Consider the following 17,409-nt stretch of genomic DNA (forward strand, 5'->3'; position numbering starts at 1 on the left):
ACTTACTTTTGACATAAACAGTACTTCCACTTGGCAAGACAACTACATTGGAGGCAGGACTGGCAGGTCTTGGAGACTTAACCGTTGCTATGCTGCCACTTGGAACAGGGGTAGAGGTTGGGGTTGACGTGGTACTTGTGTAGGAATAGCAAACCACTACTGAAGGAACGATAAAAAAGTCTGCTGTTAACTTTCACCAAAACTGTCCACGCATACAGAAAAATTATTTTTTTACTGCAGGCCAATTTTAACATTTTCATACGATCAGAAGTTAGAGGCCAGTACTTAGGTATTAGGTCCACAGGTTAAAAGGTATTAATAACCTTTCCTGATAATCATCACTTAACTGGATTTTCCCCTAAGTATTTAACAGCTGTCTATAGGTGACATTGCCAATGGAGAAGAGAGTAGTTACAAAGAAATCAAATACTGGGAAAAATGAAAATCATTTTTCATTCATGGCAGGAGTTGGACAAGAGGTAAATTACTTGTATTCCCTTTTAATACTAAAAGCAATATCAATAAGGGAGTGATGGATAATTTTTCCCTAACCATAGCAATTTCCAACTTAGCTACTGGGAGGAACCAAGGCAAGGTTCCTTTATTATAAACCAACTCACTAGTCACTTGCCATCCAAGTAGTGTAAGAATAATTCAACAAAAGTAATGACAACATCATATTTCAATTTCTTGAATAACAACAACAACAAGCAAGAATAGCTCATAGGCACCATTTACTGAGTACCATACATTATGCTAAATCCTTCCCATATATTATCACTAATTCTGACAACACCGCAACCTCATTTTAAAGATGAGGAACCCAAGGCTCAGGGAAACTAAAGACTTGCTGGAAGTCACAGCTAGGAAATGGCAAACTAGGATTCAAACATAGATTTGACCATTGGAAATCTTTCCACTCTACCAGAGAGCTGGTGGATAGAAAATGTAAAAGTGGAATTTCGAAAAGGATACCCTTCCTACGACAAAGAAAACAGGAACCCTATGGAGGCCAAGTTTGCACACTGATAACTGTCTTTCTCTAAATACAGCTTCCTCCAGCCTAAAACAGAGCCTGGCATGCGTGAAAACAGTGTCTCACTCTGCTCCACAGCCCACTGCTAGTCAAGAAAAGGCAATTCCCCAAAGTAACCTTACAATTGCATTATTTTCAGGTTTCATGCAACACCAAACTAAGCTATTAGAGTTAATTCAAATATGCACTCTCAAATTTAATGTTACTCTTGGTGACCACAGGAGAACTCGGGGATTTTTAAAACATGTGTCAATTACTAGATTAAATAACAATAAGAAAGCCTTCTCCATCTGCCAGGTAATCCCTAATGGATTCAGCACATTGACTGGAACAGAGAAGCAGCATATACCACTGATTCCAGAAGACAAAAACAGAACTTTATTTTCTAAAGTATCAGTTCAGCACCTTTGTCCAGCAGCTAAATGACTTCTATCATCTTACTTATTTTCCATGTCACCCATTAAGGCCTTTTATCCACTTTTAACAAGATACACTGATATCAAAACTTCATTCCAAGAAGGCTTTTTGCAATTTTCTGATTAATATAATTCACATTTTGAACAAAAGAGAGGTTTAATTTTGGCTGAGACTAAAGCCTTGGCAGTTTCTAGTTTCATAATAAGACTTGCTCACTATGTTTTGCAACCTTTAAACACTGGGATAAAAACAGATGAAAAATAAGACAACTTTTCTTGAAGAATCTGAGAAAAGTCATCTCTACACAAATATTTTTCTACTCACCTTCCTTGCTTCCTGTTTCTGCAGGCACTGGAAGAGATGCATTGTGCTGGATAGCTGCATTGGCAACAGCGTTAGCTGTTACAGTGAAGGCAGTTTGGGGAACCAGCCGGGGCATCAGTGGTACCAATCGACGACCTTCAATGGACCATTCTGAAGAGCTATTAGGTCCAGACATACTAAACAAAAAAGAAAACGCTGCTACAAGGGTTCTCAATCACTAAAAATGAATCAAATATATTTTCTCAAACAAACAGAACTCTTTAAATTACAAAAAGTACCCTGAGTGAATAGGAAAGGCTTTATTTTAAGCAAGCAAGATCAAAACTATGAATAATAATCAGAATTCAAGGAATTTAACACACACATATTTTATTCTATAATCTGAATCTTTTAACAAACATAACTGAAACTGTGAAAAATTTTCCCATGCCTTCTAAATAAATATTGACATTATTTTCATTAGTTTAAATCCAGCATTGCTAATGAAAACTAGTATTTCTACTAACTTTTAGAACTTAATTTTGTAATTAAACTAAAAAGGTAAAAAGTATTCATAATTTAAAAAATCAGATTTTCCTTAATAATTAAGGATGGAATTCACGAAACCTTCACGAAATTATCTAACTGCCTGCATGGCCAGAGGTTCTAAGGCTTTCAAACAAGGGAAACTGAGGCAGTAAACGAGGGAGACCAGGTACTGAGGGATGGAAGAGGGATGCACATATCACTGCATGTGTCACTGCCGACGTGTTATAGTATTACCCTTCCTACTGAAACAGACTAGATCTGAGGACACGGGAAGAAAACTGCTGCCACTTTAATTTTATTGTTTTTCCCACTCATCGCTCTAAGAAGTATTCCAGGCTACTGAACTCTACCCCTACACAGATACTGTTCTCAGTTTCTCTACTCTAAACTTCTTGAGCAAATTTTATCCCAGGAATCCAAATAGAGGTTAAAATATGAAAAGACAGGTGCGTCACTTCTTTTGACTTGGCTCCACAAAAAGTAGTTGTCACCTCTCCTGACTAATGATTGGTGTCGAAGTTTAAAATTCACTCAGAATCCATGAAACAAACTCTTCACTAAGAAATATTCACTGCACCTTTTTAAAAACCAAAGATCCTACAACCCTACCTAGAGTGTAAGACTCTGTCCACTGATTCTTCAGATTTAGATAGAGTACACAAAAGCCCTTGTTAGTGGAGAGTGGAATAATGATAATGATGATGATGATGGTAATGATAGTTAACATCAATTAAGCACTTACTATGTCAGGCATTGTTCTAAACATTTTTCACGTATTAACTCATATACTTTTCTCAACAATCCTATGAAATTGGTATTATCATCTCCATTTTATAGATGGGGAAACTGAGTAACTGAGAAGTTAAATAACTTGCGTAAGGTCACAGAGCTACTAAATGTCTCTTTCCAACAAGCATACATCATGCTACTGAAATTATTCACCACATCATAAGTAGAAAGTAGAAAATTTTTCAAATGTGTTTTATGTCTAACTTTTGCCTTTGATTTATACTAATTAGGTACTGCTATCTAATTACTACCAAATTCTACTGAATGGAATAAATAAATTACTTTACAACTTGAGAAGGATTTACATTCAGTTCAGAAAGGAGTTTCTAGGAGTCGATGAATCCAGTTGGGTTACTGTGGGAAATCTGAAAATTCCCTCCTGGTTTAACACAGTCCTAAGACAAGGGAAAGAGGAGTTCCTAAGACCCCAATAATCCTCACAAACTTTTTATCACTTAATTTCCAAGTTGATGCTAGTTCTGAAACAGAAAACAGTACAAACAAGAAATAGAGACAGGAAAGGGCTTTAGCTAGTTGTCAAAGGAAAAAATTCTAAAAGCTATTCAGCATTTTCTTGGCTTATTCCTATTTTGCTATCATTTCACTAGAATATCACTAATAAATTTGCTTGGTGAGAGTTTACCACACAAACTGATGTCTACACTTACCTGGTGCATTGTTTAAATGGTGGCAGAAATTATGGAAGATTAATAATTTGAAACACATGAATATATGCTATGGAAAAGACAATTTGCAGTGCAAAAGACACAACTGCAACTTTCAGAAAGATCTATAAATCTTCCAAATTTCTACTCATGCAAACATGCTCAAGCTTTTTTAAGTGAGTGAAAAATTAAACATCATGTTAGAATTAGACTGAAAAATTCCTATTTGCTTAGTAATGAAGGTATAAATATGCATTAGTTGCACAAATCATCTAAACTAAATTTTACCGATTTTTGTAAACATCTTACTCCACGGCTTCCCTGGGATACCCAAGTTTCAATGTAAGAAGGCCTCTCTATTTATACTAAGTATGGCAAGAGAGGGTGGAAACCCTCCTCCAGCCCCTTTTCTGAGAAATCTGACCTAACACTAATGAAACTATCTTGGCTCTCACATCCTTTGCTGTGCAGGGCACCAGCATGAAATCCTCATCCTCACACAGAAACTCACACAGTATCCTATCAGTGATTGGCTGATGGGGAAGGGGTTAAGAGAACTGTAATTCCAGATAGCCACTTTCTTTGAACTCAGAGACAACGGTGGCAAGAATTGCCCAATTAAAAAATCTGAAGCCCCTTGACATTCCAGGCTTTAATAGCGTAATATTCTAACATATTTCAAAACTGAATTAGAGTATCAAAAATAATAAAGAGTCTGGTGCCAAATAATAAGTATTATGCTTCAAGCCACAAGCAAGGCTTTTCTTTGATCCCAGACACTCTACTCCTTTTGTTTCCACCTCCTTTGTGCTCAGTCTCCTCGGCTTTCTGTTCACCTTTCAACCGCATTCCTTCTGGCCCAAGCTGCTGTTTTGAGTGGGGGAGGGAAGGGAGAGGAAGAAGGGAATGCAGTCAGTTCAGATGCATTCCTCCTTGGCTCGAGCTGCTTTTTTTGAGGATCAGAGTGTGAAGCCCTCCTATAGATAATCTTTGGAACTAGGTTCTGTTGCAACTTCTGAGGGAAAGAGGGCCAAGGAGATGGGGAGAAGGAGGGGTCTATTCCTTCCTCTCCATTCCCCACTCACTGACCCTTGGGCTCAACAAGTAAATTCGACATCTGGTCAAACTAAAACCACAATATAAAATATTAAAACAGGAGTAAGGAAAGACCTAAGAAGCTTACAATTTTACACTGCAGTAAACTCTTTTCAAAAAATTAAATTTGTGTAGTAAAGAAATCAGAAAGGAGAGTAAAAAAGAGGAAACACAGGCAGATAAAAGCCAACTCTCAATTATCCATGCTAATAGAGAGAGGAGGGAAAGGGAGAGGTCAAACAGATTAAAGCAAGCCACATATTATCCAAAAATACTTTGGCAAATACTTGGAAATTCTTCCACCAAACCTTTTCCAGGACAACTAACAAGCAGTAAAATGGCTAATTAAAATTTTCACCTCCTCTCCCTTCCCACCCTCTGACTAGAGGTACTCCCAAGCAGCAAAATAGCTAAAGGGTGGGCAGTATTAGGAGGGGGAGGAGGGGAAGAGAAGGAAAAGCAAGGGGCACAGTTAATTTGTAAACAGAGTATGTGCCCCTGAATAATTGAGAGCTTCAATTTTGAAATAAATACAAGAAAAGCCTGAAATAATAATAACCTATTTGCATACCTGTAACTTGGTCTTTCACCCAAATATAAGGATAAATTCATTCTTTAAAGGGGAAAAAAGGAAAAGGAGACTAAATAAATGTTATCCTTTAAGTATGAAACTGATGCATCAACTTAAAACTAATTGCCCCACAATATTGTTCCAATGCTTTTAAGGTACTGATTTTGTCTCTAAGTGCCTCTGAATGCAAGCTATTGTTTACTACTTTATTATTTAGCACATAAGTTTCCTATTACCAGTTCTCAAATTAGAATCTAGCCTCAGTTATTACTTTTAGAGCATCCCAATTCAAAAGTTTAGAGCAAATTAAAGAAGGAACACATTAATATTTGAATGTTTCAACTGTGCTGGCCTGCCAACTAAATACTTGATGTCTCTAATGGAAAATTTCCAAATTTCTACAGTGCATACGAATCTACCACTGAAAAATCTCAAAATTCAAATAGCTAAACTTTCAACCTATGCAGTTAAAAAGGTAGCACCTCATTTTACAAGTTAAGTAAAATGAGGCACAGTGAAGCACCACATGAAGCTAACGGATCTTCTGAGTCAGTTCAAATACTGCCAACTGGTTTAAATGCACTATTTATCACAATACGGAAACACACTCAATTTTTTCCTTTAGTTTTATTTCACATAAAAACAAAAAACAAATGAATTATACTATAACATATCTTATTTTATGAAATGTTCCTATCATCTTGCATTAACATTTAAAGGATTTCTGTTCCTTCTATTTTTTAGGAGGGACTATCTCCACACATACTCTATTAATGCCCTCCACTCCATCTGTCAAATAGTTATCATGATCTGAAAACAATTTGATAATCTTTCACAATTTTATCCTGTTGGCTTTTAAAAGTAAATTAAGATATACTGTATTCACATTTCTTAAAAGCATAACATATTTTACAACCTTTTTTCGGAATCTCAAAATACATGAAATATTAGAGTCAGTTATCAAAAAATTTATAATGCCTATTTATAAAGCAACGTACACATCAAATACCATTACAAAGAACCTCTAAGGGCCCGTCAAATTTGGGGAGCACACTACTGTTATTAAACTTTGATTCACAAGTAAGTGAATCATCTGCTTAAGTGTGTCGGCCCTTAATCATACGGAGATTACACTGTAACGGGATTTGACCTGAGTACTTAAAGCTTGCCTAACCAAATGCAAAAACAATCAACTGAATAAACAGTTAACACCACTATGGTCAGGATCCCTGAGTATAGAGATATTACTATTAAGATAAAAACTCAGGAATCTGCTACACAATAGGAAGACTATTTCAAAAACTACGTTACACTACGTCATAAAAAAATCAGGGGTGGTATGACTAATGGCTTACTTATGTGCAATTGTTGTTAACCGTTCATCGTTTACTGCTCTCCGAACTTCAGCACGGTGGCGTTCTGTTGAGATGCTATGAAAAAAAATAGCCATTATAGAACTCTGCCAAGCAGGCAGCTCTTTTCTATACTTTTATTCATGTAAGTCAACATTTTGCTTGGTGGAGAGGGGACAAGATTGATTTGTGAAAAGAAATAGACAGGGGCCTAATATATCTTCAAATGCTTTAATTAAAGTCATTAAAAAGGATTCATACTGATTCTGTGTCACTGCAGAGAGAACTTGTTGCAAATTAGAAATCACAGGAAGACAAATTCAGCTTAATACCAAGTCATTACTTCCAAAACTCAGAAATGTCAGACCACGCTCAAGATTAGTAGAGGTTCCTCTTATCTAAATATGCAAACAGCCAGTGAATGACCCATAATCATGGTTACTGAGAGGAGGATTTTGACACTCAGAAGAAAGTCTTCTAAGGTTCTTTCTAAAGCTTAAGAGTCTATAATCTTAGGTTCAGTGAATATAATGAAGAAATGAAAGTGGCAAAATAATTAGTTTTCTGTGGGTATATGCTATGAAACCTGACACCAGGATATTACTCAACACTTCAGCTGTTAGGTTACCACTATGGTTAAAATGTGCTTATATTGATCCTGATTAAATACATGTAAAGTGAATACTAAACAACTGAAAAAGGCTACACCTGTTCCATTCATAAATATTCAATAAAATGAATACCACTCTTCAAATTGCAATCTTTACTGCTTAAGCTAAATCTACACCATGGACTAAACTATTCAAGGGGCTTGAAAGCAGAATTTATCAGGAAATACAAACAACAAACAAAAAACATAAACTGTTAAATTTAAAGGACAGTAAGACTAAGGATTTGGCTTAATAACATCTCTATATTAATGTTGATTAAATACAGGAAAGGCCTCTTCTCTATTTTCACTTAAAAAAGGAAGAGGACAAAATGGTTTTAAATGTAGAAAGGAGGGGCCAGCCCCACCGCCTAGCGTTAAGTTAGGCGCCCTCCACTTCAGTGGCAGGGGTTCAGTTCCCCGGTGCAGACCTACACCACTCCTCAGTGGCCATGCTGTTGCAGCAACCTACATACAAAATAGAGGAAGACTGGCAGAGATGTCAGCTCAGGATGAATCTTCTTCAGAAAAAAAAATATATATATAGAAAGAAAACTTCAGTTAGAACATATTTTGAGAAAGTTCAAGATGTTAGAATGGATCAAGGCAAAGTATCAAAAAACCTTTCACTAGAATTTATAATGGATTCAATGCCTCTAATGGGAAGCTGAAGGCATAAACTATGCTTAAGGCTATTGCTATACAGTCATCACCCATTTCTATCAATTAAGACAACAATTACCTAGTATCTCCTTCTTTTCCCCAACAAATGCCACTGCGCCACTCTAGATCCTCATATTCAGTTGCTGCCAGCTCTTCTCTCCTTCACCCATGTCAAAAATATCTCCCTTTCCCAGGTAGCTCAAGCCTAAAATAATCTGCCTTAAACCATTTCCAATTATATTATAGAATAAATGGTAAATTACATAATTTTCTGTAAAAAAGCACACAACTGGGATGAGATCTCTAAGCACCAACAACTTGAACACCTCTATTCTTCAACTTGAGAATGAACAGTAATAAAACCCCTCAAAAGGAAATTTCTAGAGTCACATCTCACAAACTTTTATGATAATTTACCTAAGAACTTTTGAGAGTTCTCCAAGAAGATCTTTCTTTTCCTTGGTGAGATCCCCCTGTGCCCGAAGTGCACTGATAACTCCAGCATATGCCTCCAATTCTAGAAGAAGAAAATTATTTTATCAGGATAGGCCTTCAATATTTTAATACTATGGCTACATATAGTGAAATTTCAGGGCAGGAAATCTAAAAATAAATTAAAAATCAAAATGCAAATATTTTTTTAATTCCTCTCAAAAATTTTATCTAATAACATCGATTAAAATGTGAGTTTTATAATTGTATATCATTTTCTTTCATACTGCCCCACAGAAGTCATATATGTTAAACTTTTAGAAAAATCTAACAGTAAATATTTTGTCTCACACATTATCACTGAAGAACATTTAACTCAGATGCTACCAACTACTGGGAACAGGCTCCAAGTGATATAATAAGGCTGATAAGTGTAGTTTTTAGCACTATTGAAAGGTACCTTCACTGCCCAATCCTTGCAATAATTCCTTAGGCCTGCCTAAGAATTCAAACTATATTCCACCTCCCTCCTGGGTAGCTGAGAGTACTATGAGTACTGTGCAACTGAAAAACTACTGAAGAGTCAAATGACCAGACTCTGCTCTAGCACTGTGACTCACTAGTTGTGTGACCTTGGGCAAGTCCTTTCTCATCTCTGAGCCTCAGTTTCTCTATGTAGAAGAGGTTTTGAAGGTACCTTCCAGATCTAAGATCTTCTGCATCTATAAAAACCACCATCACAATGACTAAGGCAGATTAGGGAACATGAAATGCTCTTAAGAGCAACAAGGACACAATACTAAACCCTAATGCCAGACAGTTTCATTCCACTGTCTTTCCACAGCAACAATCATTATGAAATGAAGTTGTCAGTCTCTAGTACTGGTCAAAATGTAAAACAAAAAAGTCCCTCAATGGTTCTCAGTGAACCATGCCTGCCTCCCAGCGTACTCCTTTTGTACTACCTTTGTATAGTCTGCTCCGGCACCGACTCTGGGCTTGGCACATGACTTGCTTTGGCCGATGGAACGTCAGCATACATGATGCAAAAAGCAGCTCACTAAGCACTTGCACACAGGGCCTTGCTCTCTTAGAACCTTGAAATCACCAAGCCATGAAAAAGCCCAGGATGAAAGGCCACAGAGAGAGCCCTAGCCATCTCAGCTAAACCCAGTCAACCGGCTAAATACCACCACCTGAGAGAGCTCAGGCAAGACAAGCAACCTACAGAATCATGAGAAATAAGAAGACAGTTATTGTTTTAAACCATTAACACTATAAGACAGGTATATCTGAGTAAAATAAAATGATGGGAAATAAGTATCCAGACTACAGTTATTTTCTTACTCAACTGAAGTTACTACCAGTATTTGCTATTTGCCAATGCCTGACACACAAGAGACACTCAATGTTCGCTGAATAATGAAGGCATGGATACTTGCATACTGGGTACTACACCAATAATAAATTAGTAGACTCATTCAGTTCATATTATTCACAGTTCTGACAAACAAAAAGAAGCTTTATATAGAAGAGTGAGCTGACTATATTAAACAGAAATGTCGGGGGGCTGGCCCCATGGCCGAGTGGTTAAGTTCGCGCGCTCCGCGGCAGGCAGCCCAGTGTTTCCTTGGTTCGAATCCTGGGCACAGACATGGCACTGCTCATCAAACCACGCTGAGGCAGCATCCCACATGCCACAACTAGATGGACCCACAACGAAGAACATACAACTATGTACCAGGAGGCTTTGGGGAGAAAAAGGAAAAAATAAAATTTAAAAAAAAAGAAAACAGAAATGTCTGCTCCAACAGAATTATCCTATACATTGTGGCCAGCCCGGTGACGCTGCAGTTAAGTTCACACGTTCTGCTTCAGTGGCCCTGGGTTGGCCAGTTTGGATCCGAGGCACAGACCTATGTACCACTTGTCAAGCCATGCTGTGAGTCACAAACAAAACAGAGGAAGATGGGCACAGACGTTAGCTCAGGGCCAATCTTCCTCAGCAAAAAAGAGGAGGATTGACAGCAGATGTTAGTTCAGGGCTAATCTTCCTCAAAAAAACAAAAACAACAAAAAAAGAATTATCCTGCATGTTCAATCTGTGCTGGATACCATATAGCTGTTTCACGGGGTCTCTCTGGAAGGACAAAGCCCTGCTGCTCTGGAGTAGTGAAGGAAATACTTCATTCCAGGAAACACATACTTCAGTTTTTATCACAACCCAAACCAGAGTTCAGAAAGGCACTGGGGATAACCAACTAAGAAACTGCTATATTCTAAATGTTTATGCCCCATTTATGGAGTATTTTATTCAATAAATCAGTATTGAGTCCTGTTATTTATACCAAATAGTATGGTAAATCCTGCCCTCAAGGAGTTAACTCTAGAATAAAGCTACCATGAAACACGTCAGCAGACAAGCATGATACAGTTTACAATGCAATGGTAAAAGTACAGACGAGAAACATATCATCTAGACTGGAAGCATAAGCTTTAATCAGAAAGACAACTGTGCTCTAGGCAGGCAGGGGGGGAATTACAAATGTGCAAAAGAACAGAGAGAGCAAAAGAGCAGACAATGGTTCACACAGACACCCAACTTCCAGTAACAGTTAGTGACTATTTTGAGAATTTTACATTAAAGAAGTAGAAATACATCTGTACTTGGATAGTCACTAATTCAAACCAAACTACTAATTGAACATTACTACTATAAGGTACCATGGAGAATATTTACAGGAAACAAAACAAAGCCTTTATCCTCAAGGTGATTAAAATCCAGCAAGGGATGCATGTAAAGGAATAAAGAAGGATAAAAATGGAAGAGAAGTTTGGGGCCTGCTAAGATAAGGCCTCTACTTCCAGTCCAAAAATATTTTTATTTGGGGGCCGGCCCCATGGCTGAGTAGCTAAGTTCATACATCCCGCTTCAGCAGCCCAGGGTTTTGCGGGTTCGAATCCTGGGCGTGAACCTGGCACCACTCGTCAGGCCATGCTGAGGCAGCGTCCCACTTAGCAGAGCCAGAAGGACCTACAACTGGAATATACAACTATGTATTGGGGGGGCTTCAGGGAGAAAAATAAAATACAATAAAAAATAAATTCTTGTAAAAATAAAAATTTTTATTTGATAGGACTCTGTAATTGATTTAATGTGGGAGGAATGGCATAAGGACAGGAATCAGGTTCTGCAGTTTGCAAGATGCTGAGGAGAATGGCAATACCACAAAAAGAAATGAAGAGGTCAGAGAGAGGAAGCACTTCGAGAAAAAAGAAAAAGAAGTTCACTTTTGGTCTGTGGAATTTATAGTGATCAAGACACAATTTCTTAAAAAGTGAAATTAAATAACGAAATGTGACAAAGATTTTCAACATCTGAAGTCTCATTCCAAGTCTAACTAAAAAATCACGCACAAAAGTAAAAGGTGGCAACCTCACACAAAACTGGACTCAGAACACAGTTATCACGGGTACACAATCCAAGGCACTTCCTCCCCTTCTCAAGAAATTCACTTACTGTAAAGAACCTTTACTAGCTTCCCAACCTCCTTCACGTTTTGATGGGTATCTTCAGATCCTGACAAATATCCAACTTACTTGAAATTCTGGTATTATTTTTGGTGCCATTCTATTGTAGTGTTAACGCTAATGACACATAAGTATAATGAAATAATAAACACATGTAAACACTACAGGAAACCAAAGATTTGCCAAAGCATTTTTCAAAGCCTTCAACTCATTCCATTTAAACAAATCAACCACTCAATTATACTACAGTCCACAAAGCCATGTTAAGAGTTACAGCTCAGGAATGGTCATTAAAAAATAGGGCAGGGGAGAGGCCGGATAGAAGGAAGGAAGTATTTACCTCTCACTGGTATGTTCAGTACATATAAAGAAATTCTCTATCCAAGTTTCTCTATACTTAAGTAAAATCTAAATGTTTAGCATCTTACGTTAAAATGATTTATAACTATTTTTAAAAGGACAAAATTAATTCTTAAAATATTTAAGCTAATTCTTTAATACAGTACCTTCTCTAAACTTTGGACCTAGAGCTAGAGTTTCAAGGCAATTCAAAGGTTTCATTGTCATGATAATAAGCCAACGGGTGGGGAGGAAGTCCTTCTGCAAATCACTACCAAGGCTACCTCCTAAAGTGAAGGGTCATTGAAGATGACATTACCCTGTAGGAAGGCTGCTTTCTTTTGTAGAGAAGCAGCTCTCCAGCAGCATTACCCATACTGCTCTGACTAAAATTAAGGATAAATTTAGACTTAAAGGTTACCATTTTTATATTTAAACATAATCTCTTGATTCCAGGCCCCCAAAGCCCGGAAACCTTAATCTAATCTACTGTAATTGTGATCTATTCCTCCTCTACAATTGCTTCAGCTATGAAATAAATATGAGTCCAACTTTATAATTAGAGGTAGCAAGTTACAGCAATTGCACATAAGTGTGTTGAAAACCATCTTTGAATTATACTAAGAGATTACACACACAGTTAAAGGAAACAAAAAGGTAAAAGAATGACTGACTATAAAAAAGCTCTGTAGATGTGTTAAAATATAATGCTAAGAAGTAGTTTAAAATAGAGAAATCCTCATAGTGGCCTAAAGGGAAATAAAAAGGGTAAAGATTATCAGCAGGCAGGGCCAGAGCAGCTATGATTCTGAGTGACAGATAGGAATTGCCAAGAAAGATTTCCTTTGAAGATTCACTTGCAAATAAATTAATGTCTGAAAGCAACTGCTTTAAAACACTATACACTCAGATGTCAGGCAGGCCCTTTTTATATACAGTTAATCCAAATAACAAACTTACGAGGCAGATATCATTATCTTTCTTTCACAAAAGTGTCAACAGATTTAGGGAGATTAAATAACTCATCCTTGATCATGCAGGCCATTAGTAAAATGATCAAGACACCAGGTCTGTCTGAACTCAAGGCCCACACTTTCCCCCTCAAAATCACAGATATGAATAATATATAAATAATTCATATCCACTGCCAAAACATTTAATGTTCTTTCGAATTATTTTTTCATTTACGGAGCGGCTACTATGCACCGGCCTGAGACTGCACTGGTAAATAAGGCAGTATTCTCAATCAAGGGTCCTCCTTTGAACCACAGAATTCAGAAAATGATCTGAATAACTCTTTTTCTCAATTTTCCCAAGGATACTACATAAGTAATACCACGCTAGATGCATAAGAAGTTAGTTCATTACATACAGTGGATTAACATCCACTGTAGCCTTAGCATTAGGGCTTAATTCTCTCGCTAAATGCTAGTTGAGAAAGCCTGTTCTAAAAGAAAAGAAGCACTAAATAATTCATCAGAAGCATAAAGAGTGTTTTATTACTGACAGTAAAATACAATTTGGGAAAGTCAGCATAGCTTACATTAATTTAGAATTCAGAAATACTATGTCATTCACACATACATTAATGCAGGTTAAAAGTATGCTAAAGTGAGACTGGAATCATATTCCCTGGGTTGAAACCCCAACTCCATGACTTACTATTGGCATTACCTTGGGTTCTAAGCTTCAGTTTTGTCATCTATAAAATGGCAACAAAAAAAGCAAAATACCTACCTTTTTGATTTGAGGATTAAATGGGATGTTGAATGTAAAGGACTCACAAGAGTCCAGTACCCCCAAGAACTCCTAGTTGCTAATATTATGATGATGATGATGATTTACGCACGTACTTTGTACAAAGCACTATGCTAGGCACTGAGAAAATAACAATAAGACAGGGAGTATACCTCTAAAGAATTTCTGACACAGCATGAGATATGACATCCATGCAAAGAGCCGTGACCCAAACACAAAGGGAAAAGTATCAGAGAGAGGCATAACACATCAAAAATGAAAATCATACCCAATTTTCGAAGAATCCTTTTGCACTCATCCCTGCTGAGATCCAAAAGGGTTGGCCACACAACAGGCATTCCTGCTTCCTTTTGGTAGCCCCAAAGAGCTTGTCTTCCCTACCAAAACAAAAAACAAAAAATCAAATAACCAAAGTACCTTCAAAAAGCCACTCACCTGGAGACCCATACACACTCAGAAGTGCAATCCATCAGAATATCTCAGAATCCTATTTCACCACCACACTTTCCAACTTCTCCCAAAGAACTAAATAACCACCTGGGAGCTGACTATTCCAGCCTGTGACAGCAGAAAGAGCACAGGCTTTAGAGCCAGACACGTCTAGATTCTAGCTCCAGCTTTCAACTTAGTGGCTGTGTGACGCTGGGTAAATCAGCCTATCTGAGCCTATTTTACACTCTTGTATAACAGATGTAATTTCACCCAGTTTGCTATGAGGATTAGAGAACAGTGTATGTGAAGTTCTTATAGTGGCTGGCACGCTGTTTATTAAATAGGCGCTACTACCTGTGTAACCTTGGGCAAGTTACTTGACTTCTGTCGGCTTTCTCACTTAACGAGTTACACGAGATAAAATGTGTAAAGCTCCCAGCACGTTATGTGGGTTCATGGAACTTAATAAAGAACTTTCTCCTCCAGTCTCAGCAATGAAAGGTGAATTTACATCCTGCAGGCCTTCAAACCGTTCGCCAAAAGTTTAGATGTCAGGAATTTCCCTCGTCCTGGGAATTCCCTGGTCTAGAAGATAAAAGGACAACCGCCAGTAAAGCGCTGGGCGCTTGCACAATGCCTGCTTCGCACTCAGTAGATCTTGTAAATATTTGTTAAATGGACAAATGAACGATTGCCAAGAGTGAAATGAATGAATGAATGAGTGAATGAATGAATGAGCAAGCTCGCTGTCTAGTCTGGGAGTCAGGCCCCGAACCGTAGTAACTGCTGCACCCCGTTCCAGGCGCTGGGGCTGCTACCTCCAACTCCACGCCAGGAGATGAGCCCCCTCCCCCTCCTTCCCATAGTCCTCTCAGCTCCGAACCAACCCAGAGCGAGGAGAACTGGACTGCGCGCCCCAGCCGGCAGGATGACATAAAGAAAAGGGGTGGGGGGGAGGAGGAAGGGGCCGAGCCAGAGGAATCCGCTCCCTCCACCAGCCAGGCCCCGCCTCCCGACAGGAGCTCGGAGGCGGCCGGCGACCGCCCGAATCCAGCACCACGTCACGGCATCCCGACGCGTCCCCGCCGGCGGACCCCAGCGCGGGGCCGCCCTGCACCGGGAACCCGGGCGGCCCCGGCCCGAGCCCGCTCCGGGAAACCGGCTCTCGCATAATCCTTCCCCAACTCAGGTGTCAGGCAGGCAAGCCCGCCCCGCCCCCGCCCCAAACACGCACTCGCTCGCAGCACCACAACAAGAGCAGCCCGCCCACCCTGCTCACCCGCGCCGCTCGGCGCCCGCCCCGATGTCAAGCCCCCCGCCCGAGCCCTTCGGGACCGGCAGCCGGTGTCAGGGGCCCCGGCCGGCATCAGCGCCTCGCTCCCTCCTCGGCGCAGGGGACAACGGAGAGAGAGGAGGCGCGCGGACAGCCAGGCAGACGACCGAGGCCCACCGGGAGGCCCCAGAGCTGGACCCCCGGGAGCCCGGTCCCAGGCCTGCCAGAGTCCCCCCCTCAGCCCACCTCGGGGAGCCCCACGATCCCGTTAGGAGACAACGGAGGATGGGGCTGGGCGCCCCAAGCCGGGTCCGAATGCTTGGCCCTGCGTTCCTCCAGCCTGGCTAACCTGCCAGCTCTTCCCAGTACCCTGTCTGAGAGTCACCCACCTGCCCGGCCTTTCGGGGCTCATCTAAAAGGCTCCTCCGCCAAGACTAGGGGACACCAGGAATTGGGTTTGTTTGCGGTGCCTCAGAAGGGGCAAGATGGCGACAGGTATCAGGGCGCAGGCGCAGCCGCGCGCTGGCAGTCGGGAGGTGTAGTTCGCCTTTCCCGCCTTTCGCAGAGCGGACGCCAGAAGGCCTCCATGCTCCCTGCTCCTCTTGTCCTCCGCGTTTTGAAAGGGAAGGAGAGACATGGCGGGGGCGGTGCTGGGAGTTGTGGTCCGAACCCAAACTCCCTCCTCTTTCGCTCTCAGTATGCTGTCGCACGCGCAAGGAAGGCTGGGATTGTAGTTTCCTTCGCTTGTCCTCCTCACCCTCCTCCCGGGCTTCGCGCGCCTCTCCTCCGGCTGCCGTATTCCAGCCAATCGGCTGCGCTCTCTGCTACGTGTGGCGTCACACGTCGCGGTCAAAATGGCGTCGGTCGCTGGAGGGGAGTCTTTCCCGCGACCTTTACTCTAGGCGAGGTTAGGGACAGTAGGAAAGCACCTTCGTCCCTGAAGCGCCGTTGAGAATTAGGACCGAATTCCTCGGTCATGGGAGCAGTTATCGGCGGCCTCCGGTCCCCCGGGACGCAACTCAAGGAGAGATGGTCCGCGCTACGAGAACGACAGTGGACGTCGCGGTTGCCCGTAGCCGATCCCGTAGCTGCAGGTAGAGAAGGTGGACCCGGGCGTCCTCGGCTTCGGGTTCCGCCACGAGTGGAGCTGGAAGGATAGTGCCGCCTCCTGCTTTATCTGTCAAAGGCAAGAAGAAGGGATTTATTTGAGGCCCCGCGACGTGGTAGGTTCACCCTGCAGCCTTTGTTCCTATTTAATCGCAGAACAATTGTGTGAAGAAGACGTTGTTGCCCCTATTAACAGATGAGAAAAGGGGCCCGGTCTATAGTTAGTCGCGGCCATAAAATCGAAGCCAGTGTCTGGTCTTGCTGAAGATTCAATCACGTTTTGTGGTTGCCCTCCCTCTTGAATTTTGTACTTTGGGAAACGTCGGATCTGATAAAATGCTCACGTCAAAAGGGGTTTTTCACATGGATAAAAAACAGATTAGTGGTTGGCAGCGGGGGAGGGTGAAAGGGGTAAAGGGGCACATATGTATGGTGAGATAAACACTAG

The 17,409-nt window shown here is 40.6% G+C and overlaps 1 protein-coding gene across 50 annotated transcripts in view; it reads right to left on the reverse strand.

Annotated features, from left to right (window-relative positions):
- EMSY (EMSY transcriptional repressor, BRCA2 interacting) overlaps positions 1 to 16,639 on the reverse strand; it is a 97,304-nt gene extending 80,665 nt beyond the window's left edge. For 13 of the 50 annotated variants that reach the window (XM_070274378.1, XM_023645682.2, XM_005612027.4 and 10 more), the window contains exons 1-7: positions 16,244 to 16,560; positions 14,418 to 14,526; positions 8,507 to 8,606; positions 6,781 to 6,855; positions 5,426 to 5,467; positions 1,778 to 1,953; positions 7 to 159 (exon numbers count right to left, since the gene is read on the reverse strand). In XM_070274378.1, coding sequence (XP_070130479.1) covers positions 7 to 159; positions 1,778 to 1,953; positions 5,426 to 5,467; positions 6,781 to 6,855; positions 8,507 to 8,606; positions 14,418 to 14,487 — 616 coding nt within the window. In that variant the 5' untranslated portion in view covers positions 14,488 to 14,526; positions 16,244 to 16,560. Of the gene's footprint in view, positions 1 to 6; positions 160 to 1,777; positions 1,954 to 5,425; positions 5,468 to 6,780; positions 6,856 to 8,506; positions 8,607 to 14,417; positions 14,527 to 16,243 lie in introns of all 50 variants that reach the window. The other 37 variants (XM_070274399.1, XM_070274393.1, XM_070274391.1 and 34 more) reach the window with 9 other exon arrangements.
- Positions 16,640 to 17,409: the final 770 nt, after the last annotated feature.

This window comes from Equus caballus, chromosome 7, assembly GCF_041296265.1.
Source record: "Equus caballus isolate H_3958 breed thoroughbred chromosome 7, TB-T2T, whole genome shotgun sequence".
NCBI lineage: Eukaryota > Metazoa > Chordata > Mammalia > Perissodactyla > Equidae > Equus > Equus caballus.